This window comes from Embiotoca jacksoni, unplaced genomic scaffold (genome assembly GCF_022577435.1).
Source record: "Embiotoca jacksoni isolate LCO1_2020_lvr unplaced genomic scaffold, fEmbJac1.0.p SCAF_87, whole genome shotgun sequence".
In the NCBI taxonomy this organism is placed as follows: Eukaryota; Metazoa; Chordata; class Actinopteri; family Embiotocidae; genus Embiotoca; species Embiotoca jacksoni.
The window spans coordinates 969,276-995,044 of record NW_027185444.1 but is presented as its reverse complement, the minus strand read 5'-3'; the positions used below and the strand labels follow the sequence as shown (position 1 = coordinate 995,044).

Genomic DNA, 25,769 nt, shown 5'->3' with positions numbered 1-25,769 from the left:
TAAATGTTTAATTAGACGTGCCGTATTGCTTGGTTTGGGTTTCGCCCGGCGTTTGGTTTATAACTCCGGGTGAAATCGGAGACGTTTGTAAATTCGCAGTGCGCAGATGATCACGGTGTACATTCCTGGTTTGTTTCTGAGAAGCAGATCTAATAAAAAAAGAGCTGTGGTTTTAAGCAAAAGAAGAAAAAAAAACTGGCAACGAAATCCCACGTTGTATTACATATGGGAAGTGAGTGTGAAGACTGTTTCATTATCCCCTTCAAGCATAGTACACTATTTTAAATCACTCTCGCACACACTTTTGCTCCAGGAACAGCGATTCCAGGCGTCGCCGTCTACCTGGGAAGCTCATCCGAGTTTACTGAACGCGTATTTCTGTGGATAGATACTCTTAAGGTTGGCGGGCCGTTGCTCGACCTGACGCACCCCTTCCGCTCAACACAAACGTCCGGCTTCGAGGCGTATAATACAAAGCAGGGGTGTCAAACTCATTTTAGTTAAGGGGCCACATACTGCCAACTTTGATCTCAAGTGGGCCAGACCAGTAAAGATGCCACATTTACGCCGTTTTTGAAGCAATCACTGGATCGATAAAAAAAAATTGTACTCATAAACCTCCATATTCTCATAGAAATGCAATTTATGTCTTTCTGTAATTTTCGCACTTAGCAAAGTCATCCGGCGGGCCGAGCTGGACCCCCTGGCGGGCCGGATCCGGCCCCGCGGGCCGTATGTTTGACACCCCTGATATAAAGGAACCGCGCTCCCTCGTCGGCCTTGCGTGATTACGTAACTGCAGCGCAATTGAGCCGTTAGGGTCGGACGTTCGCTGCGACGGGGGGGAGGGGGGGGGTTCTTTCTGGTCGACAGCTTCACATGTCGAGGGGGGTTTGAAATTCGTCAGGGTGACCAGTTCGCTGCCTGGCCAGCGAACTGTTGCTTCTGCCGAGGAGGCGACGACGACGCGGGGGGGGGGGGGGGGGGAGGGCGGCGGGGGAATCGGCCCGGCCCCCTCGGGTCGGAGGCTGAGACGAGATGGTTCAGATTACTGTAATAAAGCGTGGAAAATGAGTGTGGGTGGGCGGGGGGGGGGGGGGGGGGGGGGGGGGGGGGGGGGAAGAGAGGAGAAACAGAGAGAGAGAGAGGGAGAGATGATAGGGGGAGATAAGTGCTTTGTTCACCACCACGGCTTTCAGCGGCACCTGACCTCATCCTTCTTTCCGTTTTCTACTTGTTAGGCGACTTTTTTTAAAAAAAATTTAAAAGACTGTTAATTATTTTTATGTTTTTTTTTTTTTATCCAGACAGGCTTCTGGTTAGCCAGCTTCTTTTATCTATTATCCTTTTACTGGCTTTTTCTCTCCACTGCTCTCCTTGTGTATTTGTCGTGTTGTGATTTTAACTGCATATTTTAACTGTTGTTTGTGATTTTAACTGTTCAAAATCGTGCTGCTCGTGGGCCGTTTAAAAAAAAAAAAAAAAAAAAAGTTTTTATTGTGAAGCACTTTGTTATTTTATATCTGTGAAAAGTGCTTTGCCTACATGTTCTCATAGGCAAACTGTAGTTTTGCTCTAATTTTATTCACGGAGAGCAAAGACCTTTTCCTCCCGTGCAATTTATAATTGAGCAATTTCCCCCTCTGATTGCCGACACGTGCGCTTCGACACCAAAGCAGTTTTCAGGAGTTCCCTGCAGATCCCCGCGGTGACGTGTCGGGCCGGCAGGTGATTTTCCTCGCAGTGGATCAAATGATCCTTCGTCCGATTCGCAGGTAACCCGCAAGAGCTCGGTGGAGGGCCCTTTAGATCTTGACACGATGACGCCGCGCGCTCCGACAGCGACGTCAACGGCAGGCCGTCGATGTTTAAATAAGACGGGACCCCACCCGTCGGGTCCTCAGGCTGGTTTTGGCAACTATTTTCTGCCACATCGACCAACGTACACTTTCTACAGCCAGGCCTAACCCTTCCTGTCCGTCTTGTCTCAAAAGCTTCTTTTCTCTCCTCTCCCCCTGCAGCGTCCCCACGTTCCACGGCCTACAGGAAGACAATACTGAGCAAGCTCGCGGACGTCCTGGAGGAGGTGAGTGTCTCGCAAGCCTCGTGTGCATCGGCGGCACAAAGCAGGCGCAGCCCGCTCCGCAGCCTCCGATCAGCAGATGCACACGCCGTGTGTTTACTTCCTTTTATCGCATCGGGTGAAAGGGAGCCGGGAGGGGAACAGAAGACGTCCGTCTCGGAGGTTTAACCGGAACAGCTGGTGTGCGGTTGGGGTTTTCAGAAGCAGTTTGTCGCTCTTTGGTCTTTCGGGCTCCGGCGTGGTGATGTTTAATTCAATGTTCGGGAATTCGGCGCGCTGCCGCCCGATGCCGTGGCAACTTTTCAAAGGAGGGTCAAACAATTCAATCAGGCAATGAGGCACATTGTAATTAAATTGACTGAATGCATCAGTGGGGGGGTGGGAGGGGGGGGTGGGGTACCTGTTCGCATCTCAATGTCGGTATGGCAACCTCCCTTCCTCAGAACCTGTAAGTGCAGCATTTTGATGTTTTCCCATCATTTTTCTTCATGACATCCACATGCCGTCAATTCGTTCCTACTGACGAGGGAATTAATCCGCTCTTAAGATTTGCTTGAGTCGTTTAATCCATCAAAATAAATAAACAAATAAATAATAATAATAATAATAGTAAATTAAAAAAATTAAAAAAAGTTCAACCAAAATTAATGCAGACTCGATGTTTACTATGATGGATGAAAAAAAACAAAAAAAACAACAACTCCAAAGACTCGGCATCATTGATTTTCCATTTCGTTGGTAAATAAATGGAAACCAATGCCCTGCCCGGAAGCCGGAAAATTAAAACAGTACAACACGTTTAGCAAAATGGACAGCACTTGTTATATGTAAATGTCAGGAATAAACTAAGACATGCAAAATCACCGATATGTTCTTTAGTCCTCCAGATTATTCTTTTTGCATTTTGAGATGTCGCAATATCACATCTGCACAGCACTTCGTTTGATCTTTCCTCCAGAATAATTAGTTATGCAAACACTCTCATTTACACTTTTGATGCTGCTATCACTGAGGCTTTCAATATGTTAAAATTACATTCAAAAATGGCCTTTTCATATTTGTTAAGATATTCAGTGTCTGAGTGAAGAGAAAACAGTCCAGATCCTTTGGCTTTAGTCAGTGGACCACTGATTGTAAAAAAAACAACAAAACAAAACAAACTTGTTTCTACTTTTTAAATCTCAAGTCAAAGGGAAAGGATTTATCGCGCCGTTTCTAGTCGTTGTATTCTGCACGAATAGGAAATAAACACGTGTATCGATGCGACGATTATTAATGCCTCACAGTTTCGGGCCGATGCAGCGGCGCGCAAAGCATGCGACGTTTACACCACCGATCCCATGTTTCCGTATGTGTAACGTACCAAAGTCAAACCAAAAATGGCGTCCGGCGTTCGCAACGCGGACCCTCCTGCACGCCGGTAAAGGTCACGCCAACGGTAATGCAAATTGCAGTCGAAGACCGCGAGGTCACAGTTTGAAAAGGTCGGCGGGGGGAACAATTCAACTGAAGAGAAGCAGTTCAGTTCAGCGAGGGCCGCTAAGGCCCAGAGGACTCCCCCCCCCCCCCGCCCCCCCGGAAAAAAAAAGGCCCCCGCGAAGGAAGCGAATCGGGGGGAAAAGTAGGGCAGCGAGCTTCTGCGCGCTCCGACGCAACGGCGTCCAGAGAGACTGAAATAGGCGAAACACTGGAACTGCGTGACCTGTTTTTGGGGGTTTTTTTTTATTCCCAGACGCTCCGCTATAAATCATTAGAAATACATTCGTCAGCAGCTATGTAGAAACAATTACACCGCCACACCTGTTGTGTCTTCTAAAAACAACTCTCACACCGCGGTGATCAAACACTCCTCGACCGGAGCCCGTTTTGAAAGGCGCGGACTATTTCGCGAGCGATTTCAAATGACGAGGGAAGAAAACCAAAATAGACGGGCGGGTGTGGGATATCGGACTCGGCCCCCATTCGGGGTTTTTTCCCCTCCTGTATTTTTAGAAACAAAACCGGAGCCCGCATGTGCGGACGTTCTGTTTGTTGGAGGTCACAAAACAGTTCAAATCCCTCACGGTGTCTTTTATCCTGTCCTCTACTTTAATAGATCATTTCGGTCAGATATTGATTTTTTTTTTTTTTTTTATTACATAAGAGTGATGACGGCGGCGCTGCGGGGTACTTCGCCGGGGAAACGGAAGACTTGACGCATGTCGGCGTGTGGTCCTTGGGAAAGTTTGACGGGGCTCCGTTTTGTGCTTTTTGTGCCGCGGCTCCCTCCCCGCGTCGTTATTTAACTTCATGTTAATACGCGAGATGTTTTTCGCGTTATATTAAGTTAGGTCGCATCACCGTCACCTGCAGGAAACTGGTCCTTGGAGCAAATGCATTTCTCATCCAGCACTGAAGGTGATTTATTTGTATTTTTTTTAACACAAGGCGTGGACGTGAGTGCTGAAGCGTTTTTTTTTTTTTTTTTTTTTTATATCTGTATGCGTCGTGCGAGCCTGTTGACCAGTCGGGTATATAGGCTGCTCAGTTCGCCCCGCGATGCCATCCAGTACCCTATCCAGTACCCTATCCAGTACCCTACCTATCCAGTACCCTATCCAGTACCCTACCTATCCAGTACCCTATCCAGTACCCTCAATAGGATTACTTGGGGTGTAGAAAAAATGGACTGATGGATGGATATAAATTTGCTCTTGGGTAGGAGCTGCGATCGGTCCTCACGTTTGACGCAGCGGCATTCGCACATTCAGTCATTTCCAGTAAACCTGCCTGTTCACATTCAAGGTCTCGGGGGCACGTCCGTCGCGAGCGAGCGGTGGGCGGAAGGCAGCAGAACACGCCGGCCTGTGGCTTTAACGAGAAGGAGCGTCTAATTTTGATTTATCTCGCAGAAGCCAATTCGGCTTCACCTCCTCTTGACGAGTACGTTGGGTCTCCGACGGGAGAGTCTCTCCCGAGACGAAAGAGGAGACGAAACAATTCCAATGAGCAGGACTAACGCTTTTTCTTCTCTCCTCTTCTCTTCTCTTCTCTTCTGGCAGACACATTATGAAGATGGCGAGTACATTATCAGACAGGGGGCCAGAGGAGACACCTTCTTCATCATCAGTAAAGGAAAGGTGAGGACAGCGCCTCCGGCCTACCGCCAGAGTAATCAGCAACCGACACCACAAAACCGCCGCACCAATAGACACCTGCCTTTCTAAGCAAATGTGGAGGGGGGGGTGGGGCGGGAAGAGGGGGGGAAGAAGAGGGGGGGGGGTTTAGGGTGGAAGTTGGAGGCCCATCTGTCGTCCGGAGATGACGTCGTCTCTTGCAGCAGCGATGGGAGTATCTGGAGAGGAGAAAGGGATTCGCTTCGGTTTCACCTTTCGGTAATCGACACCGGCTCCCGCCCACGAGCGCGGTCCTCTCCGGTTTCACCGCAGGACGGCTTTCGCGTACTTTTCAGTGAGCATGTTTTGACGCCGAGATGCCCGCCACGCTTCGTTTTGTTTTTTTCTTTCCTCCCTGCTCCTGATCTGCAGCTTCCTCGTCCTCTTCCTGACCTTCCTTCGAAACAAGTTTCCAGTCCATCTCGCAGTTGTTCTCCCGGGTCACGTTTGCTCTCCCGTGTCCGTTGCACCGCTTTCATCCCTGGACGGCGTCATTAAACCCCGGTGGGGTGTCGCTGGCGAAAGCGTGTAACGCTGCCGCCGGTCCACTAGAGGGCAGCGTGTGGCGTTGCCCCGAGGCGAGAAGGAGAGCAGGTCGGGTGAACGAGGTCGAGGTCGAGGTCAAGGAGGACGGGAGGGTCGCGAGGTGGAGCGAGTTGGAGGATTTTCCCTCGGAGGCCGGAATTGGAGTCTGCGAGGTGACGAGGATTTCTTGAAAGCGACGTAGTTCTGGCGTGTAGCCGTAACAACGTGTTGTTGTTGTTGTTGTTCTTTTTCTCTCTTAACCCTCACCGTTTGTGACATTTGGTTCTCCAGTGGACCCTACGGTGAGACACCGGGCGGCATCATTACGTACATTCACCAGCAACACGACTGTCACTGTTAACCGTCTCCTGAGTCCACAAAAGGTAGCGGGGTTGATTAAAGACCTCCAATGTAGTGGGCAACGTAGTAATAATAATAATAACATGTTGGTAACCAATTATTATCCTTCAAATCCAGCTGAGTAGGCCAAATTCACAGTATTTGTGACACATCCAGGATGTCAGTGTCACTGTGAAAGATGAATATATATATATATTATGTTCCCCATTTTGTTTGTTGTTGTTTTGTTTATTTTACTTTCCTTTGACCCTTAACAGATGCAACTCCCCTCACAAGGCCAACACAACTCCACATAAGCTCACAGATAGGTGGAGACACACACACACACACACACACACACACACACACACAACACACACACACGCGCGCGCGCACGCACGCACGCACACACACACACACGCACCTCCCTCCACCCCACCGGCCATTTTTTTTTAGACATCGCTTAGACGTCCAACCCCGGGAACTGACGCGCGAATGAAACGGTTAAACCTTCTCCATCGTCTCGCCGTTTTACGCCACTTTTGTTCTCCGTCCCTAAAAGTCCCACTTGTCCTTCCGCCCTTAACTCCCCCCCCTCCCGCGTTTTCCCTTCTTTCGGCAGGTTAACGTGACCCGGGAAGACTTGCCCAACGGAGATCCCGTCTACCTCCGCACCCTTGGAAAAGGAGACTGGTTTGGAGAGAAAGCGCTGCAGGGGTAAGATTGCTCCTTAAAAAACAAAAAAAAAACACCCGGCTCTTCCGAATGAAATTTGCCGTCCTCCGTTCTTTCGCCGGTTTCCTTTAAATCGAACCGTTTCTGACCGCTCTGTTACATTCTTCCCACTCGGCGTCGACGCGCGTCTCTCGTTTCTAATTTACAAAGCGTCATCAAGCCGCTCGCCGCTCAAGCGCTCGCTCTTCTTAACGGCCCTGATTGCTCCCTAAATGTTCAGAATTGCTTCCCCCCCCCCCCCCCCGAGCGCTCACTATAATACTTGATTTACTGTCGCTGTTCCAGGCGAACACCGCCCCCCCCCCCACCTAAAAAAAAAAAAAAAAAAAAAAACGCTAATCAGAAAAAAAATTGAGTTTAAGCTGTCACAGATTTTATTTTTCTGCTTTTCAAAACACGTCGAGGCAACTTCTGATAAATAAAAAAAAAAAAAAAAAAATTGCGACTGACAAAAATCTGAAACGACCGGCTGCGCAATCGCACTCGCATTCACATCCGTGTAAACGGCACGACTCTCTGAACACGCTGCTATTTTACTTATACTTTTACTTTTATTTATACAAATATTATATATAGCTTCTGGCCTCAAAAGACCGTGGGGCCCCAAAAGTGATTATATTTTTTTTTTATCCCGCTTGTTTGCCCCGTCTTGTCAGGACTGCGCATCTCCAGCCGCAATGTATTATTTAAACAGACTGCTGTGACAGAAAGTAGTCTGAGCTGTAATATACTGTGGAGGGGGGTCAGGTAGAAACAGAAAACATACTGAACACCATTTGGGGCCAACAGTGTGAACATTAAAAAAAAAAAGAAAATGGCGATGTCGCCATCTAGTGGCTGCCGAATATATTAAAGAAAAACAAAAAAAGAAAACTGCCTCTAATTCAGCTTTCAGACTGAAAACTTCTGACTTTTAAAACAAAAAGACTGAAGCTGAACGAAAGCAGCAGCAGCATCCTGCGGGAAATGAATGGAAGCTCGCGTGCTTGTCAAAACATAATAAATTAGGATGTTTATTTTCAAAAGGGGGAAAAACTCTTGGGCGCGAGGTTCGGCGACGTTCGGGCGGCGGCCGGAGGGGGGGGGGGGGGGGGGGACGTCCCGCGTTATTTTTCTCGAGACGTCCCGCGTTATTTTTCTCAGAGCGACCGAACGCGGTAAGCGCGGCCCGCGTTCGGTCGTCGTGACGACGTAGCTCGTGAAGTAAGAATAACGTCACGCACTTAACGAGGAACGTATAAACGAGGACGCGTTTTTAAAGAGACATTTTGATTTTTTTAAAATTTAAAAAAAAAAAAATTTCTTCTTCTTCTTGAACACGTCGCGAGCGCAAAAATGAAAAGCGCAACAACAAAAAAACAACAACAAACAAACAAAAAAAAAATCGATTGAATTCTGTCGCGGGACAAACGGAGGAACGGGTGGAGCCGTTGTCGGATGGACGCGGCAGCTCATCGGAGGTGGATGAGGTGCCGTCCGTGCCCGAGTGGTCATCCGCCAATATCTGCTTCGCCTTCCTCTCCACCTTTCAAACTTTGTTGTTCCCCTCCACCAGCTGTGACCTTTATTCAAAAGGGTTCAGCAGAGAGCGAGTGTGTGCGTGTGTGTTGTGTGTGTGTGCGTGTGCGTGTGTGTGTGTGCGTGTGTGCGTGTGTGTGTGTGCGTGTGTGTGTGTGCGTGTGTGTGTGTGTGTGTGTGTGTGTGCGTGTGTGTGTGTGCGTGTGTGTGTGTGTTCGGACGCGGGGGAAAGCGGAGAGAGAGAGAGAGCGAGCGATGGAACTGTCACCTCACTTCGTTGAAAAAAGGTCGCCGTACGTCCCCGAGCTCAGACTTGGAGAGCGCTTTCACCCGGAGTCCAATGATTTTGATCCGCTCCCCGTCGGGACATCAACTCCAATCCCACGAACTCACCCTGTTGTTTCCCCCTGCTTTTTTTTTTTTTCCTTTGAAAACATTGGAGCATAAAATAATCTGTTTATGGGACGTTATTTATTTTTTTTTGTGCCGCTCCGGACAACAACGACACGTGGATTGGACGTTTGTAAACAAAGCGCCGAGAGACCCGGCGGTGTCTCGTGTCGGGACGGCTGCTCCGGACCCGCGGTCCCGAGCTGACTCCCCGCGGGACTCCGATGCGCCGAATATTTGTCGCGGTGAAAGGACATGGATTCTTGGGAGACGGACTCGGAGGATTCATGCGACTGGGGAGACTCCTCTGAAGAAGAAGCAGCAGCATCATCATCGTCGTCGTCATCATCCTCCTCATCATCATCAGAGGAAAATGAACTTGATGTCAAAAATACTAAAGAGTAAAAGCCAATCCTGCCGTGATGTGTGCTGCCTGTTGAGAGTGAGGTTTCCATCGTGTGCCAGTTCCGTTTATGGAGTTGAATAAGGCTTGAATAATAAAGGATATTAGTTGAACAATAAAGGATATTAGTTGAATAATAAAGGATATTAGTTGAATAATAAAGGATATTAATAATAGGATGTAATAATGGCCATAGAGTGTCTGACCTTTTCAATCAAATCCTCGACATTTTTGTTGTTGTTGTTGTTGTTGTTGTTCTCCTGATTGCGTTGTGTGTGTTTATGTCCTCCAGGGAGGACATCAGGACAGCCAACGTCATCGCAGCGGAGGCGGTCACCTGTCTGGTCATCGATCGAGAGTGAGTATCAATAAAGTCATTCCTTTTAGTGAGCGTTCTATATTCTACGCGGTCAATCCTTTCCTTTGTTGTTGTTGTTGTTGTTTTTTTTTTTAAGCACGGAAAGAAATGTACCGGTAACCGATGACACGAGTTCGATCGAACCCGATCAAATTCTGCTCCGCTCCCCCCCCCGCGGTCCGACGAGGAAGGTTTTCCCGCGGACGACGACGTCGCTGTAAAAATCGTCACGGCGCTGAATTTCTAGACCAAACAAAAACGGCGTGGATACCCGGCTCTCGTGGACATTTCTAATTGATTCAATATATCCAAGTCAATTCAATTTAAACAAATTTCAATAAACGGGAGCTGGAGAAAAAAAACAACAGGTTGGGAATTTTTGCGCAGGATCGCGCTCGGGAGTTAACTCGATGCCAAAAACTAAAAACTTTTTGGACTTCAGATATGCCGGAGATTCAGGGTGTGAAATATCTCCTGACGTCAGCTTCAGCAGGACATTTAGATGTGTGCTAAATTTGTGCAGGAATGACAACAACAACAACAACAAAAAAAAGATTTTATCACTTTATCGGGACCTTTCTTTGAAGTACATAACCATACTGTATATGTATGGTGTAATTACGTCGGCCCGGAGAGATCGTTGTTGTTGTTTTGTTTGTTTGTTTTTTTCTGTTTTTGAAAAAAGTTTCCTCGAGCGCCGTTTTAATATTTAAACTCTCTGTTTTCAGCTCTTTCAAGCACCTGATCGGAGGTCTGGAGGACGTGTCCAGCAAAGGCCACGAGGACGCCGACGCCAAAGCCAAGTGAGACGAATGCGAAGGAATTCAAATAACCTGCTCTCAATCCCCATTTTCGGTGTTAATACATTTACAAACGTAACATATTAACTTACCGTCCGCTGTTTCAGTGAACCTCCGCCGAATCTGAAAACGGCAACAACAACAACAACAACAAAAAGTGTCGTACTTGTGAGATCGGAGCTTTCAAAGAAAAAAAAAATGCTGAGGTCGTCGTGAACGCCGCAAAAAGGGGAGTTTTCACACGGACCCGAGCGGGCAAAACTGGCGGGAAAAAAGACACGACGAGGCTCAAACACGCGGAGCGAAGTTGACCACAAAATAAAACGGGAAGCGCGACAACCGTTAAGTCGCGAGTGTCCGCCGGCCGTCCCGGTTTTAGAGACAAACGTGCTTTGAGGCCAGCTGTCGGTGCCTCTCGAGTCGTCCGTTACATAACAAGTAGCGGAGGGGGGGGGGGGGGGGGGGGGGGGGGGGGGGGGGGGGGAAGCGGAGGGCGCGACCTCCGCCTCTGGTTTCCGAATGTGCTCTTTATTGATCGTCGCCGCGGAAACAGGAGGAGGACAGCGCTGTCGCTGGGACGCCTTGGCGACGGGGTGACTAATCTCGGGGTTTCGTTCAGCCGTCTGCCGGCGTAACCTCATACGGCTCTCACTCGGGGCGGGGGCGGGGTGGGGGGGTGGGGGGGGGGTGGGGGGGGAGAAATGAGAAGCCGGCAACGGCAGATTAAAAGAGAGCTGGGGGGGGTGGGGGGGGGGGCTTCATCCGATATGGAGATAGACGGACCCGAGTAAAGAAGAACAGAGGGGGGGGGAACCAAGACCGGATGGCTGGACTTTCCGTCCGATGGCTTCGGCTTTCCGGCCGGCAAACCGTCCGCCGAATCGTACTTTTTTCTTTTTTTTTTTTTTTTCTTTTTGCGGGACCGTCCCGTCTCTCGACGGGAACCCTAACCCCCCCCCCCCCCCCGAAATAGATCCGCTCACTCCCCTCTCTTGCTTTTCTCAGATCTGGCCTCATCAAAGCCGTCTTTTTACGCCGACTTGGCTTCTCCCCGCCCTGCGCCGTGTCGTCCCTCGCTGGCGCCCCCCCCAACCCAGCAAAGCGTTGTTGTTTTGGTGTTTTGTTTTTTTTTTTTCTTTTTTTTCCTAGGTGAGGAAAGCCTGAGTCAGAGTCCCACGGCGACGGAAACTATCTCTAATTGGTCACAGCGGATGAGCGCGTTTCAGCAGAACTGTGACTGACAGGTCTTTTCTTCAAAAGACGACGACCCCACCCCCCCCGCCCCCGGCGGAGAGACGCGCCGCGTTTTTTTTTTTTTTTGATCAGGCCGCTGCTTCCTCTCTTGCAGGAGGAGCTCCCGTGCGACACCAAACAAACCCCCAATACTTCCATCTCTAATGCAACGTCGCACTCCCCCCCCCCCCCCCCCCGTTTAAAAAAAGACCGCCGCTTTGTTTAGTCGACGGCGAGGTGAGAAACTGAAGTCGAGACAAGAGAGACAAGAGTTCCCGTAAGAGACATTATTGAGAATCTTTTCCTCGAGCTTTTTCTCCTCTTACGTTCACATCACCTCTGCTGTTGATGTGTAAAGACCTAAAAAAAACAAAAACAACAACAAAAAAAAACAACAACCTGCCCTTTAAGTTGGTTAACAGCTACTTTTTCATTCTCCACTTTCTTCGGATCAAATTGGTCAAATTTTCCACTTCCTGTTTGACCGGCGATTCGGGGAGGGGGTGGGGTGGGGGGCGGCCCATCCGGCAATAAAAGCATTCGCGACCCCGACCGTCGGTGAGAAATATACGACCCGGTAAGACGGCATTGTCCGACGAGCGAGTTTAATAACGCAGGAGTTACTCATAAAAAAAAAAAAAAAAAAAAAAATGGCATATAAAGAAAGTCTCGTTTTGAGGTCGGAGGTGCGTTCTTCTCCTCCCTCTGCTCCGCTGAGTCAGAGAAGAACTGGAGCAACACACACACACACACACACACACACACAGACACACACAGACACACACACACAGACACACACACACACACACACACACACACACACACACACACACACACAGGTCACCATACAGCATATACTCACACACACTTAAGACACGGGGGAGAGGGGTGGGGGGGGGGAAATTGCATCATTTTTATGACCTCATCCGCTCAGTGATACAGATTATCGCCCACATGGGACACGTTGTACTGCAGTGCAAAGTGACGGATTGGGCCAAACGACGAGTGACGACGTCATTTTAACGTCAACGTTAAGGGACCTCACGCTGTCCAGGGTTACGTCGCAGCGTCGGATGCGGACGGGCGCCGTGTTCCTTTTTTTTTTTTTTTTTTTTTTTTTTCTCGTTCAAGGTCACGGTTTGAAAATCTATCCGAGGCGGATGATGTCGGGTTCCAGTCCCACCGGGTCAGCTCGCCGGTATCCGATTCCCCGTTTCCGACACGTCGCGCCGATCCGTGGCTGCGCGGGAGAAAAGAAATCTGTGTTCGCGCCGCCGCTTTAGTGAGTGTCTCCGCTATTCACGGAGTCCCGCGGAGCCCGTGTGTCCTCGGTTGAGACAAAGGGCGAAGAAGAAAAACAAAACTATTAATTCACAAACATTGTTGCGGAGTGACTCGTTTCAAGGTTTCCTGGTTTTATTCAATTAAATAAGCTTTCATCTATTGTACTAAATAGAATCGGCTGTCTGGGGGTCGTTCTCCCGTTTCCTGCTTTACACAAAAGATTCATTTAGTGGTTCGGCTTTGTGGAGTTTTTGTTCTGCAGCTCTTGACTTTTGCTCCCTGTGTCATGTATAAGTACGCAACACTGCCACCTGCTGGTCAAACAGTGCTACTACTATTAAGCCTTTTTTTTTTTTTTTTAAACCCCTGGCAATGTAGAATTATCCCGATTGCTGATCCCTTTTATATCTTGACAGAATTTGCCAAAACCCCATTCATTAACAGGAGATACACACACACACACACACACACACACACCATATCAATCATCGGAGTTGTGATTTATTTGTGTACCAGAAGTCACCTTGACCTTATCGATAATCCTCTCCCGCACGCGCTAATTCTCATGCTCTCGGTTACTTACCTCTGTCCTTTTCTTAAGCAGAGATCATGTTGGGATTTGGAAGTTTTTTTTTTCTGGGCCAGCTTCCAGACCGGGGGGGAGGGGGGGGGGGGGGGTTGGAGGAAGGGGGAGAGACAAAAGATGAAAGGATCACCTGTAAACCTTCGCATGAACGCGTAGTAGCGTGGATATACACACACCAAAATAAAGCGTGAGCGTCCTGGTAACCCGACGTGTTTCTGAAAAACACTGCGCTCGGTAACCCGTCAACACGTGCCACCACAGCGCCGGTATGCAGCTCGGAGAAAAGGTTTAATCGTTCCCGGCTCGCAGAATGACTGATGCGTCTGCGTCGATCCGAGGCGAGCGAAATTCCCTTTTCACGTCTGAAACGGCCAAGTAATCCAGGACGAAGCGAGGCAAAACTAAGATTTGCCGTTTTATTGAATCAGATTCAAACCCGGAGCGCCGCTCATAAATGCCGGCCATTGTTGAAACTTACTTCGACGTGAATAAACTTGATCCCCCCCGCTCATCCCAGAAGGAAGACTGCAGACTTATCAAAACAAAATCCTCCTTTCTGATAAAACGTCTGTCGGGTTGGCGTCGCAGCCGTACCGTGTTTTGAAAGGGGGGGGGGGGGGCCTCGCGTCGAAGTGGAACTCCGTTCCGACTGACCCAGAAAGGCTCCGTCCCGGGCTTAGATCTGTCCTGAGCCCACTGATCCAGAGAGTGAGCTGGCGAAACTCTGTCCGGATCAAACAATAACCGGAGGAAAGACACGGGGGAGGGGGGGGAGGGGGGGGGGGGCGTCTGAGGATCAGGGCTCGGACACGTGGAAGCAATCTCCGCCGCCGGCGCGTGCAGGTCACCGACGGCATGTTTGCGGCCTTCGGCGGCGGAGCCAAGTCGTGTCCTTCGGAGCCAACCGAGCAGCGGGCGGCCCTCGTGTGACGGATATCCCATCTTTGGTTCTTTCCTATCGAGAACGGGGACGGGCCGGGGGGACGGGCCGGGGGGGGGGGGGGAACAGCCGGCCCGTGTTCCGACGGAGGGTCGGGTCGGGTCGACTTGCCGGGAGACTAAAAACTCGCACACATCCTTGTCCTCGCGTTCATATTTGCACGCTCCTCAGGAGCATCCTTGATAGATTACCGCGAGCTAAATCCTCTAAGATTTGCAAACAAACGAGCTCAAGGGGGAGAGAGACGGATATTTTGTCTGAGGTTGTCGAAAGTGGATTATGCATTCTTTCATCCTTCGTCTCGTCTCTAATCCTGTTCCCCGTTTCTTTTTCCCCGTTCCCGGCAACCGCAGGTACGAGGCGGAGAATGCGTTTTTTCTTCACCCTCAATCTGGCCGACTTCAACATCATCGACACTCTGGGGGTCGGAGGCTTCGGACGCGTCGAACTGGTACGAGGCGCCGCCCGGGACGACGTCGCCGCCCGGCCCGTCCTCGACGGCCGTCTCTAAAATTGTCCGACGAGCTCGTGCGAGTTAATGTGCAGCTCGACCTTTTTTTTATTTATTTATTTATTTATTTTTTTTTTGGTGGGTGGGGGGGTATTTACGATCCAATTCCTTTTCCTTCTCCCCGCAGGTTCAGCTGAAGAGCGACGAGAACAAGACCTTCGCCATGAAGATCCTGAAGAAGCGACACATCGTTGACACCAGGCAGCAGGAGCACATTCGTTCGGAGAAACTCATCATGCAAGAGGCCCACTCGGACTTCATCGTCAGGTACCGGCCCCCCCCCGAACCCCCGACCGGGCTGGGGAATTGGGCAGCATGACAGGCGGCTAAGAGGTTAAAGTAGGGCAAAGCCGGTAATAACGGACGGTTCACCGGTCGCCCTCGAATAACGACGCCGCGCTCGATTTGCCATTTATTAAGTGCCGCCGACTCGGCACAAAGACAATCCGCGGGAAAACGGCGTTCCGCCGACCGCCCGGCAACCGCGAAGGACATCGCGCGCACGGGAGCCGCCCGCCGCGGAAGGAAGGAAAACTCTCGGCGACAAAACGGCACAAAATTGCAAAAGATTCAACTTTTGCCAAAGAACAGGGGAAAGAGGCGCGCTGGACATCGGCAGCGCATTTTTTTTTTGGTCGGATGAAACCAAAATATACATTTGTTCGGATGGAATCGGGTCCGGCTCGTTCGGCGCGGGGCCGGGCCGGGAACGCCGCGGCGCAGCGCCTGGGCGCGAAACGCGAAGGCGGTGGGGGGGAGGGGGGGGGAACGTGCCGATACGAGGCTGCGAAACAATAGAGGGGAAGATGTCTTTTAGTTTTTGAGTACTAGAAAACTGAACGGAGAGATAACTCCCGATCTTAAAAAAAAAAAAAAATGCTTAGCGGGAGGAAAAACACTTTTTTTTTTTTTTTTTTTTTTTCAAGATGGCGCGGGTTTTTTTTAAAGAAGGAAAAAGAGAAAACTCTGGGTCTGTTCAAGTAAGACCTCCGACTTGAATCCGGTCCGCGGGGTTGAACGTGCGTCGACGGAGTGAACCGGAAGGCGCGATTTTAGCCGAATGCGCTTTTTTAGGACGTGTCCGTCGTTCGCCGTCGCGCCGCGACAGCTTCTACATTTTGGAACAGGACGACGTAGATCAGGGGTGTCAAACATACGGCCCGCGGCGCCGGATCCGGCCCGCCAGGGGGTCCAGCTCGGCCCGCCGGATGACTTTGCTAAGTGTGAAAATTACAGAAAGACATAAATTGCATTTCTATGAGAAAATGGAGGTTTATGAGTACAAACGTTTTTTTTTAATTTTTTTTTTTTTTTTTTTATAATCGATCCAGTAATTGCTTCAAAAACAGCGTAAATGGGCTGATGTCTGAGTTTTTGGTCTTTATGTTTCTAGTTTATTGTAGAAAGACCTTAAAATAGGGTTTATCATCCAAAAACCTTCACCAATGATTTAAACAAAGAGAAATATTGTCGTTATGTATGCGTTATTATGCTATGATTTTACTGGTCTGGCCCACTTGAGATCAAAGTGGGCAGTATGTGGCCCCCTTAAATAAAATGAGTTTGACACCCCTGACGTCGATGAATTCCTTTTCCTCAGCCCCCCAAAAAACCCCTTCGGAGATATTGACGCATCCGACGGCTGTCTGAGACTATTTCTGTGTGTTTTGCAGACTTTATCGAACCTTCAAAGACAGCAAGTACCTCTACATGCTGATGGAGGCGTGTTTAGGAGGAGAACTGTGGACCATTCTGAGAGACCGGTAAGCTCCGTTTTAAGTTTAGTTGAGGTCATTAAATCGAATTGTTTTTTTGTTTTTTTTTAAAAAAAAAAAAGATTTGAACTCCGCTTTGACCGAACCTCCCGGTTCTGGTCGGTCTGAGAAAAGACATTATTGTCTGACTGTTGCGGTTGTCTGCCGGCGGTACGCTTCGGCACCCGGGCGCGCTTGATTCACGACCCGGCTCTTTTTGTCCCGCCGCGTTTCCAGGGGTTCATTTGAAGACTCGACCACCAGGTTTTACACCGCCTGTGTGGTGGAGGCTTTTGCTTACCTGCATTCCAAAGGCATCATCTACAGAGACCTTAAACCAGAGAACCTTATATTGGACCACAGGGGTTATGCCAAACTGGTAAGCGATGGGATGTGCACCCGCCTCTTAAAATCCTCTTAATTGGATGTCTTTTTTTTTTTTTTCTTACTTTTTTTTTTTTTAAGATGGCTGATGCAAACAAGAGATATCGTTATCTGATGTTACAAAGAAATATTAAAAGAAGTTTGAACACTGCCTCAAGCTGGTTTTGAATAAACATATTAAAACAAGATAAAGAAAAGTATAATTGAGGTTAAATCGTGTTCTTTTGTTTGTTTTTGAGGCGTGATACCGTTTCATTTTCCCCTCCGGGGAGAAACCAGTTGTTGTTTTTTTTTCTCTTTAGGCAGAACGGCTACTCAGCTCTTTCTATTCATAATGCCAAAGCCATTAATGCCACCGTTTCCATCTTCGCCGTTATTCAACACACATTGAGAATGAATATAATCCGAGACAAATAAGGATAAAATTGATATGAAAAGGACTGAAATTCTTGTTCTACTTTGCCTAACTGTCAAAAAAACAACAACAACATCTTCCTTTTCTTCAGGTGGACTTTGGCTTTGCCAAAAAGATCGGGTTTGGGAAGAAAACGTGGACCTTTTGCGGGACGCCGGAGTACGTAGCACCAGAGATCATTCTGAACAAGGGCCACGACATCTCAGCCGACTACTGGTCTCTAGGAATCCTCATGTTTGAGCTCTTAACTGGCAGGTACTACACAAGCCTGAGCACGTCCATTAAAAACTCAAAAGTATTTCCCAGGATGGCGTATTTGTTACCAGGCAAAAAAAAAAAAAAAACTATTCGGAAGCTTCCGAGAGGCGACAAATTCAAATGTGACAATTCGGCGCGCAAGCGGCGGTTTAACTTTTGAACTCGATTCGACTCTCGTCAGGAGAAAATTGTTCGCGCTGACGCATTTTTTTTACTGGAAAGTTAATATCTTTGGCTTCTGCCACGCAGTCCTCCGTTCTCTGGCCCCGATCCTATGAAAACCTACAACATCATCCTGAGAGGCATCGACATGATTGAATTCCCAAAGAAAATTACCAAAAATGCTGCCAACCTAATCAAAAAGCTATGCAGGTAAGTGTTGCCTCTGGCGGTTTAAACTCACAGTAATTCATCTAAGTGGTCTGTGTGCTGAATCATCAAATGGTTTTTTTTCTTTTTTTTTTTTTTTAATATAATTCAGGGATAATCCGTCTGAAAGACTGGGAAACTTGAAAAATGGAGTCAAAGACATCCAAAAGCACAAGTAAGGAAATGTATCGACGGGTAGCGTTATTTTTAACGTTTGTTTTCTCCTCACGGTCTAATGATGATGTAATGCTGTTCTCTCCCCCCCCCCCTCCCTTTTTTTTTTTTTTTTTTTTTTTTTTTTTTTAGATGGTTTGAGGGCTTTAACTGGGAGGGCTTGAAGAAGGGGACACTGACACCTCCTATTATCCCTAATGTAAGTGCACGCCACTCGCAACCTCACCCAGCGCCTCCCGCTGCAGATCGTGGCACGCGTTACCTTTCATGTGTCAAACCGCAACTCGACCGTTTGGCCGAGGGCACAAAAGCGCCGGACGTAGCTTCCGGCTTTCCTGCAAGTCGCTCGTTTGCGGTCAATCCCCCCCCCCCCCCTCAGAATTCATTCGCATGCGGCGTGCTTTCTACGTCAACGACCCTTCTTGTCTTTCCGCCAGGTCACGTCGGCGGTCGACACGAGTAACTTCGACAGCTTCCCGGAGGACAACGAGGACCCGCCGCCCGACGACAACTCCGGCTGGGACGTTGATTTCTGAAAGCGCCCCTTAAAACCAAAAGAAACTCTTCTTTTTGTTGGCTTTCGATCGGCTGGGACGCCATCTTGGAAGACATGGCTGCGTTGTATAAAAAAAAATTTAAAAAAAAAACAACAAAAAAAACAACCTAGAAAAACAAAAACAAAAAACTGCATTCAAAATGAAAGAGAAGATATGGAAAAGAACATAAACAGACGGATGGCAAACCCTCTGGGTCACCGATATGCCTTTATTTCACTGTGGCTCTGGATCAAGCATTTATAATGGGACTGCTGTAGCACTTCTTCAGTGTTGTCTTACACTCCACTCGAAAGGGAAAGGAAAAGAAAGTGCAGGGATACACACACACGCGCGCGCACACACACACACACACACACACACACACACACACACACACACACACACACACAGGCTACAACCGAGGCCGATAATGGAGCCGGGGTTTTCTCATGAAAGATTGTTTGGTGGTTGGATGAACGTTTGACAGTTTGTTTTAAGTTTCGGGTCGAGGATAAATAAGTGTGTGAAAATGCGGAGGCCGGCTCCAAAAGAGAGGAGGCCGGCTCCAAAAGAGAGGAGGCCGACGGTCGGGTTTTTTTTTTTGTTCCTCTGCAATATTTGGTCAAAATATCTGGTGGACTTTGGGGGCTGCCGGGTTTTCGACATGCAGCCGCTCGCCGCTGCGACCCGCGACACTTTCCAGAGACGGTTTTGCAAGCATCAAGTGCTCAAGACGAACCCGAATGTCACCGGTTTTCTTCTTATTTACCATCCGCGGTACGCGTTATTTGAAATCCTAATGTTGTCACACGTGGAACGCAACTGTGGCTGAAAATCAAATACTTAGTACACTTCATGTAAGATGAATCTACCTTGGAAAAGCACAAGCGCTGCGCGTTCAGTGGAAAGAGACGGCGACTCTTCAAGTGCCCCGCTTAACACCTCGCGAATCACAAAACGCCGGCACGCGTTGAAACGTCAACTGGTGTTTCCATGAAGCGACGTGTCATTATGCACTTAAGACCGTTAACTGAGGAAATCAGCAGTTAGAGCTCATTTTCTGCTTCAGTAAAAGTCGTTTTTTTTTGGTTCTTTAATGCGCTTTTAATCACACATATGAACGCCTCTCTACCTGCGTTCTATCAGTTTATTTTGAAATCACCCAAAATGCCTCTTCCCATTCACCCAAACCGGACATCCTCCGTTCGCTCCTGTAAAGTTCTGACATAACTGTGAACATGGCTTCAATGTCTTTTGGTGCTGTTGATAAATTATAATAAGCGATGTTGAGATGACAGTACTGGTTATTGTTTTTGTATCGTGGGTTTTATTTAAAAAAAAAAAATTTTTTGTGCTCGATTACTTTGTAACGTACTTGACGTCATTCTTTAAGAAATTGGAGACTCGCGTGAGTCCGTAAACTTGAGTGAAAATTTGTTTGGTATCGCTTTGACGCCACCGTCGCATTGTGCCAAGTGGTATTCTCACGGTTTTTTTTTTGTTTGTTTTTGTTTTGTTGTTGTTGTTTGTTTTTTTTCTAAACAGGTTTAACTATGTTAAGTTCATCCATATAAATTCAACACTCTCTTTTTTTTTTTTTTGGAGCTAAAATCAACCACATTCACATTATCTGAAGACTATCTTGACTTAACCCCCATCTTGTGGAAATGTTGAGATGTCTCCTAGCGACAGACGGCAAGAGAAAACATGATATTTTGTGAAACCTCTCAACTCTGACCACTGGGCGCCATGATCTCACCCAGCTCCTCACCTCTCGCGTCCCAAAAATCAGAACATAAAATCAAAAGAAATGTAAGTGCCTTAAGTCAACGGCATACAAAAATTTAACATCACGAGACCTTTTCAATGCTGCATGAACACATATACACCTCGGAAACGTATGTGTCCTCTTAGATGGCTGCTTCTCATCCTTTGTTATATCTTAATAAATACATTAATCACCCTGGAAAGAGAATTTCTAGTCATTTTGATGGCTGGTAAAAGTGTGTGTGAAATAAATTCCCTGCTTTCGCCTTTTGATTTATCTCACGGGGGAAACATGTAATAACAGTGAAATGATACGAATCGATCATACCCGACACGGCTGCAATGACATGCTTTTCTCTTTGACGTAAAACCACCACTGGCCTGATGTGAAACACCAGTGAGCATTAATCACGGCTCAGAGCGACCGTGCATCACGTCGAGAGTCGCGAAAATTGAGCATTTAGAGATGGCGAGAATGATCTGCAGTTCTGAACTTTTCACAAATAGGGAAAAAAAACCAACAATATTCTTGTTTACCGCTGTTGACAATCTTTAAAAAGGTGTGATGGCAACTATCATGACGCAAACTCTTGATACATTGTTTTGGTTTATATAAAGCTGCAAATCATATTTCAACCCAGCAAGTCAAGCAGACTGACACATTTACATTTAAAATGACAGAACTGTGTTGAAATGGTTCGAAAAGAAAAAAAAGAAAAAAAAAAGAGAAGACATCTTAAATCTGTAGATGTACCATAAGTATTTTATTGTGTTAAGGCCAGGTTATGTTTATGACCAAGCCTTATGTGTGTCATTACTTTCCAAACCAATGGTTTTGAGTTTTTACTGAATGCCTTCTGCAAAGTTTCCAGATATTTGCCTTTGTTATGTTGTTTTTCTGCTGTACATTCATTTTGCAGAGTGCCACGTGTAAGATTTTTAAAATTATAGAGTAAAAAAAAAACAACAACAAAAAAAAAAAACTTTTGAGTCGTCTTTGTCTCTTAGTTATTTTTAAAACTTGACAGTTGATTGAAAGCCTGTGCTGTGAAGATGCTGCAGTTTGCCGCGGCCGCCACACGAGGGAGCTGCTGGTAAGACAAATCTCCCTCGACTTCCCTGATGATGCCTCTGGCCTGCTGTGAACCGGTTAAAGGCTCCATGAGATCTAATAATCAGTCCCGCAGTTTAAAGTCGCCCACTTAGTGGTAAGTGCAGATGATTCAGCTTCTCTGGTCTCTGTGTTATTCGCACAACAAATCTGTTTGGGGGACAGGGAAATGGCTTCAGCCATAACAACAGGGTGACACTTCTGCGAGATCAAAGGGGATCAAAGTGCATCAAAGGAGCTCACCTTACCAGCGCTGACATTTAGTAAAGTGGAGATAAAAGCTCGACTTCAAAAGATATGCAGCAATTCAAACGCGCAAAGTGCTGGTGTGTTTGTCAGGTGTCTACGGCGTGGCGTATCTCTCGTAGTTTCACGCGCGCACGCGCACGCACGCACACGCACGTCCTCGCACTCAAAATGCAGGCTGTACGTGACCAGCAGATGACGTCCAAGTGCCAAGATATGTTCAGAGAGAAACTGAAGCGATCGTTTCCATCTCACGCTTCAGCAGCACCTGTGAGCTTTTTTTTTTTTTTTTTTTTTTTTTTTCTCTCACCACACGGAAAACGGACTTTATATTTATTCAGTTCAGACCGTCTCCTTATAGGTTGTGACGAAAACAACAACAACACCAACAACAACAAAAACAATAATAAAACAAGGAAAAATACTAACTTTCCACCGAAACGCAGTTGCAATCACTTTCGGGAGCGTCTTACTTCGGAGACAGAAGGAACTCGCTGCACATTTCACGAACACCAAGACTTAAATCAAATGTTGAAAACGAGTCTCCTTGTTAGCAGGAGGGTGAAAAGCTGGTCTGACGGGGGGGGGGGGGGGGGGGGGCTGGTTTGGCAGATTTGGGTCAAACGCACATTTTCCCGAGCTCATTTGAATATTCCTAAATAAACATCTCCTCGGCGCGGACGTTTGCGCGCAGCGGCGCCTTTCAAAAGAGAGAGAGGGGGGGGGGGGGGTCAGAGATCAGGATAGATCAGAGAGACGCCTTTAATCTCGAAGTGCCAGTCAACCCTGAAAGGCCTCTCCGCGGAAGTCTATTAATTCGGTAAACTTTTCACACCCTTTAATGGTCCGCGTATCCTACACATTGATGTCCGCCGCCGGTGTAATCAAGCACACTTTTGGGAGGATAATTACCCCCTTCGCAATCAGAGGGATCAAATGAAGTAGTTAATCGACGCGAGCAACTTCAATCACTGTCTTCACACAGCCAAAGGGCAGTTAGTCTGCTTGAATGTCAAAGAAAACGGGAGTAACCAAACAGCCTTCAACAGAGATGGGGCAGATATGAAGAAAACCCCAAATATAACACCAAATAGCGTTAGGAAGACAACAGACTTCAGCCGGAAGCAAAATAATGGATTTACTAAAAATTTAAAAAAAAAAAAAAAAAAAAGTGCTGCAATGTTGTGTAGGATATACGTTTGTTCTTCAAATTATAACAATTTGAAAGTTATGAGAGTAAAGATGGTAAATGGTCTGCACTCGTAGCGGTCTCAACGCGCTTTTACAGGGTTTAAAAAAAAAAAAAAAAAAAAATGTTGTATTACCCATTCACACAGTATTGAGGCTGAGCTGCCAAAGATGTATATTTAATAATCAATCACCAGTTTTGAGGGGAAAAACAAAAACAAAAAAGGTACTGTGGTGATTCAAATAGGTGATAAAACAAAGAAAATGTGATGTCTCACTGTAGTCAAAACCACAACGGGTCGGCTATAACCATCACTGGAGTGAGACACCGAGACGTGCGTGTTTGTTTTTGTGTTTTTTTTTTCCACAACTTAAGTTGTAACAAAGGAGAATAAGACACGTAACTGTTGGACCTTGAAAACAATGACGCTTGTTTTAAGAAGAAGAAGGAAGGAAAAAAAAGAAAAGAGAAGGGACAATAATTAGTCACTTTTTTTGTGTGTGTTTTTTAATTAAAATGTTGCTTATTCACTAGGTTTATTCCCCCCCCCCCCTTCCCCGTGCGTCACTACGTGATTGGCATTTCAGATAGACTTTATCATCGGGCATGTCATTATCATTACAAAAACACTGGGAGACGCAGTCCGGTGCAGGGAGAATAGATGGGCATTTCCGTACAGTGGGGCTGTTTTAAATTCCACCCCCTCCGCCTTTGTTGTGCACAGCGAGGGGCGGGAAGACAAACAGGTCCACATGTATAAAGATCATCCCAGGACTGAGAGGCAGGAGACTTCCAAGCATCGTGCCGAAACACTCTGGAAACTTTGGGATTCAGGATTCGAGGCCGCTTTGGACTTTGTCACTCCGTTGTTGTTGTTGTTGTTGGTTTTTTTTTGGTCAGCGAAACAGCAAGGATTTTTTCTTTTTTTCTTTCCGTGTGTTTGCAACTGCGTTTAAGGGGAGAATCATGCAGATGCCGTCAGCGCACCGCTTCTTGACTGTGTATCTCGCCCTGTTTGGATACCTTGGGGACGTTTACGCGGGGACGGTCCTGATGAACTCCAACGCCATCAAAAACTTGCCCGGCGTTTCGGTCGGAAAAGGAGCCGAAACTGTCAGTCAAAGTCCGCGTACCTCACCCTCCAGCATGGGACACAAATTACCCGTAGACACCTTGCAGGTAATTTAACTGTCCCGCGCGTAAAAGTCAAGTCGGTGCGCCGCGACAAAAGTTGGCTTCACGTACGTTGTATAACGGCAATATCTTTTGTGACACGCTGCATTTGTTTTTTGTTTTTTTTAATCATACTATAGCAGTCAGGTGTTTGCACGGATGATGAAGACTGCGGAGGAGATGAATTCTGCAACGACGCGCGAGGCGTCTGCCTGCCCTGCCGTAAGAGCCGGAAGCGTTGCGCGAGGGACTCCATGTGTTGTGCCGGAAACCGCTGCAGCAACGGTGAGCGGAGAAATCTTTTTATGAAACAAATACTGACTCAAGTCACGTTTCTCTCGGTAGTAATATTGTCTGTGGTGTGTGCGTAGCTACTGATGTCTTATCGGTTCTTTAATGGATGACTTTATTATCCACCCTGATCGAATCCAGACCCTAAATGCATCTCTTCCCCCCCTCCTTTTTTTTTTCTTTTTTTTTTTTCTTAGGTGTTTGTCAGGTGAATGACATAGATGGCACAGACGCATCCGTCACCGCTGGCTGGCACAAATACAACAACACCATGGGGCATCAAGCAAAGAGGCCTCCCACAACCCACAGTCATCAGCCGAACGCTGCCAAAGGTAACTTGTCCTGTTGAGAATCCTCTCCGTCTCACCCCGCCGTCTTCCGAGAAAAACGACGCGAGAAGTGTCCCGTAACATAACTTTCACCTTTCCACTTTTACCCCCAGGCCAAGAGGGCGACACGTGCCTGAGGTCCGCAGACTGCTCCGAGGGTCTGTGCTGCGCCAGGCACTTCTGGTCTCGCATCTGTAAGCCCGTGCTGACGGAGGGCCAGGTGTGTACGCGCCACCGCAGGAAAGGCAACCACGGCTTGGAGCTGTTCCAGCGCTGTGACTGTGGCGAGGGCCTGTCCTGCCGACCGGAGAAAGGAGAGCGAGATCACGGTGTCAGCAGGACGGCAGCCCGGAACCTACACACCTGTCAGAGACGCTGATGCAAACGCCTGGACTCTCTCTCTCACACACACACACACACACACACACACACACACACACACACACACACACAGAGACAAAAATACACACTCACAAACACACACACACACACACACCCAGGAAGCCCACAAATGCCAAGTCATACACACTTCCAAACACACCTTGCATACACTCTATATGCTGACACACACACACACACACACACACACACACACACACACACACACACACACACACACACACACACACACACACACACACACACACGACACTCAACACCTAAGACATTCTTTCCTGCCAAAGTTGCTGACACAAACACAGCACCCGGAAGGATAGGACATGATTCCTGGAAAAACGATACACCCAGAGGGATGCAACAATGCAACACTGACTGATCCAATTCTCCCATCAACAGATAAGGAGCCAGAACGTTAGGAAGTGACATTTCAGAAGTATCGGGAAGGTCGATTCATGTCGTCGGTCACGGCAGAGATGTTTTTGTTTCTCTTTTTATGGAACTTCAAGCCGCGGTT

At 47.7% G+C, this 25,769-nt stretch overlaps 2 protein-coding genes across 2 annotated transcripts; both read left to right on the top strand.

The window, feature by feature from the left end:
- Positions 1-10,234: 10,234 nt before the first annotated feature.
- On the top strand, positions 10,235-21,473 carry LOC138192502 (cGMP-dependent protein kinase 1). The gene is made up of 10 exons (XM_069139934.1): positions 10,235-10,309; positions 14,703-14,800; positions 14,988-15,127; positions 16,534-16,623; positions 16,852-16,993; positions 17,505-17,668; positions 17,921-18,043; positions 18,153-18,215; positions 18,347-18,413; positions 18,652-21,473. Exons 2-10 carry the CDS (start codon positions 14,717-14,719, stop codon positions 18,748-18,750), a joined length of 972 nt encoding a protein of 323 aa, XP_068996035.1. The 5' UTR covers positions 10,235-10,309; positions 14,703-14,716; the 3' UTR covers positions 18,751-21,473.
- A 2,400-nt stretch (positions 21,474-23,873) lies between these two features.
- On the top strand, positions 23,874-25,494 carry LOC138192501 (dickkopf-related protein 1-like). Its single transcript, XM_069139933.1, has 4 exons — positions 23,874-24,242; positions 24,377-24,521; positions 24,725-24,859; positions 24,970-25,494. The coding sequence occupies exons 1-4, from the start codon at positions 24,030-24,032 to the stop codon at positions 25,233-25,235; spliced, it is 759 nt and encodes a 252-aa protein (XP_068996034.1). The 5' UTR covers positions 23,874-24,029; the 3' UTR covers positions 25,236-25,494.
- Positions 25,495-25,769: the final 275 nt, after the last annotated feature.

Coding starts and splice junctions, on each gene's coding strand:
- LOC138192501 (XM_069139933.1), top strand. CDS start 24,030: ATGCAGATGCCGTCAGCGCACCGCTTCTTGACTGTGTATCTCGCCCTG. Junction 24,243..24,376: donor TACCCGTAGACACCTTGCAG/GTAATTTAACTG, acceptor ATCATACTATAG/CAGTCAGGTGTTTGCACGGA. Junction 24,522..24,724: donor CGGAAACCGCTGCAGCAACG/GTGAGCGGAGAA, acceptor TTTTTTTCTTAG/GTGTTTGTCAGGTGAATGAC.
- LOC138192502 (XM_069139934.1), top strand. CDS start 14,717: ATGCGTTTTTTCTTCACCCTCAATCTGGCCGACTTCAACATCATCGAC. Junction 16,624..16,851: donor TGGACCATTCTGAGAGACCG/GTAAGCTCCGTT, acceptor CCGCGTTTCCAG/GGGTTCATTTGAAGACTCGA. Junction 16,994..17,504: donor ACAGGGGTTATGCCAAACTG/GTAAGCGATGGG, acceptor CCTTTTCTTCAG/GTGGACTTTGGCTTTGCCAA.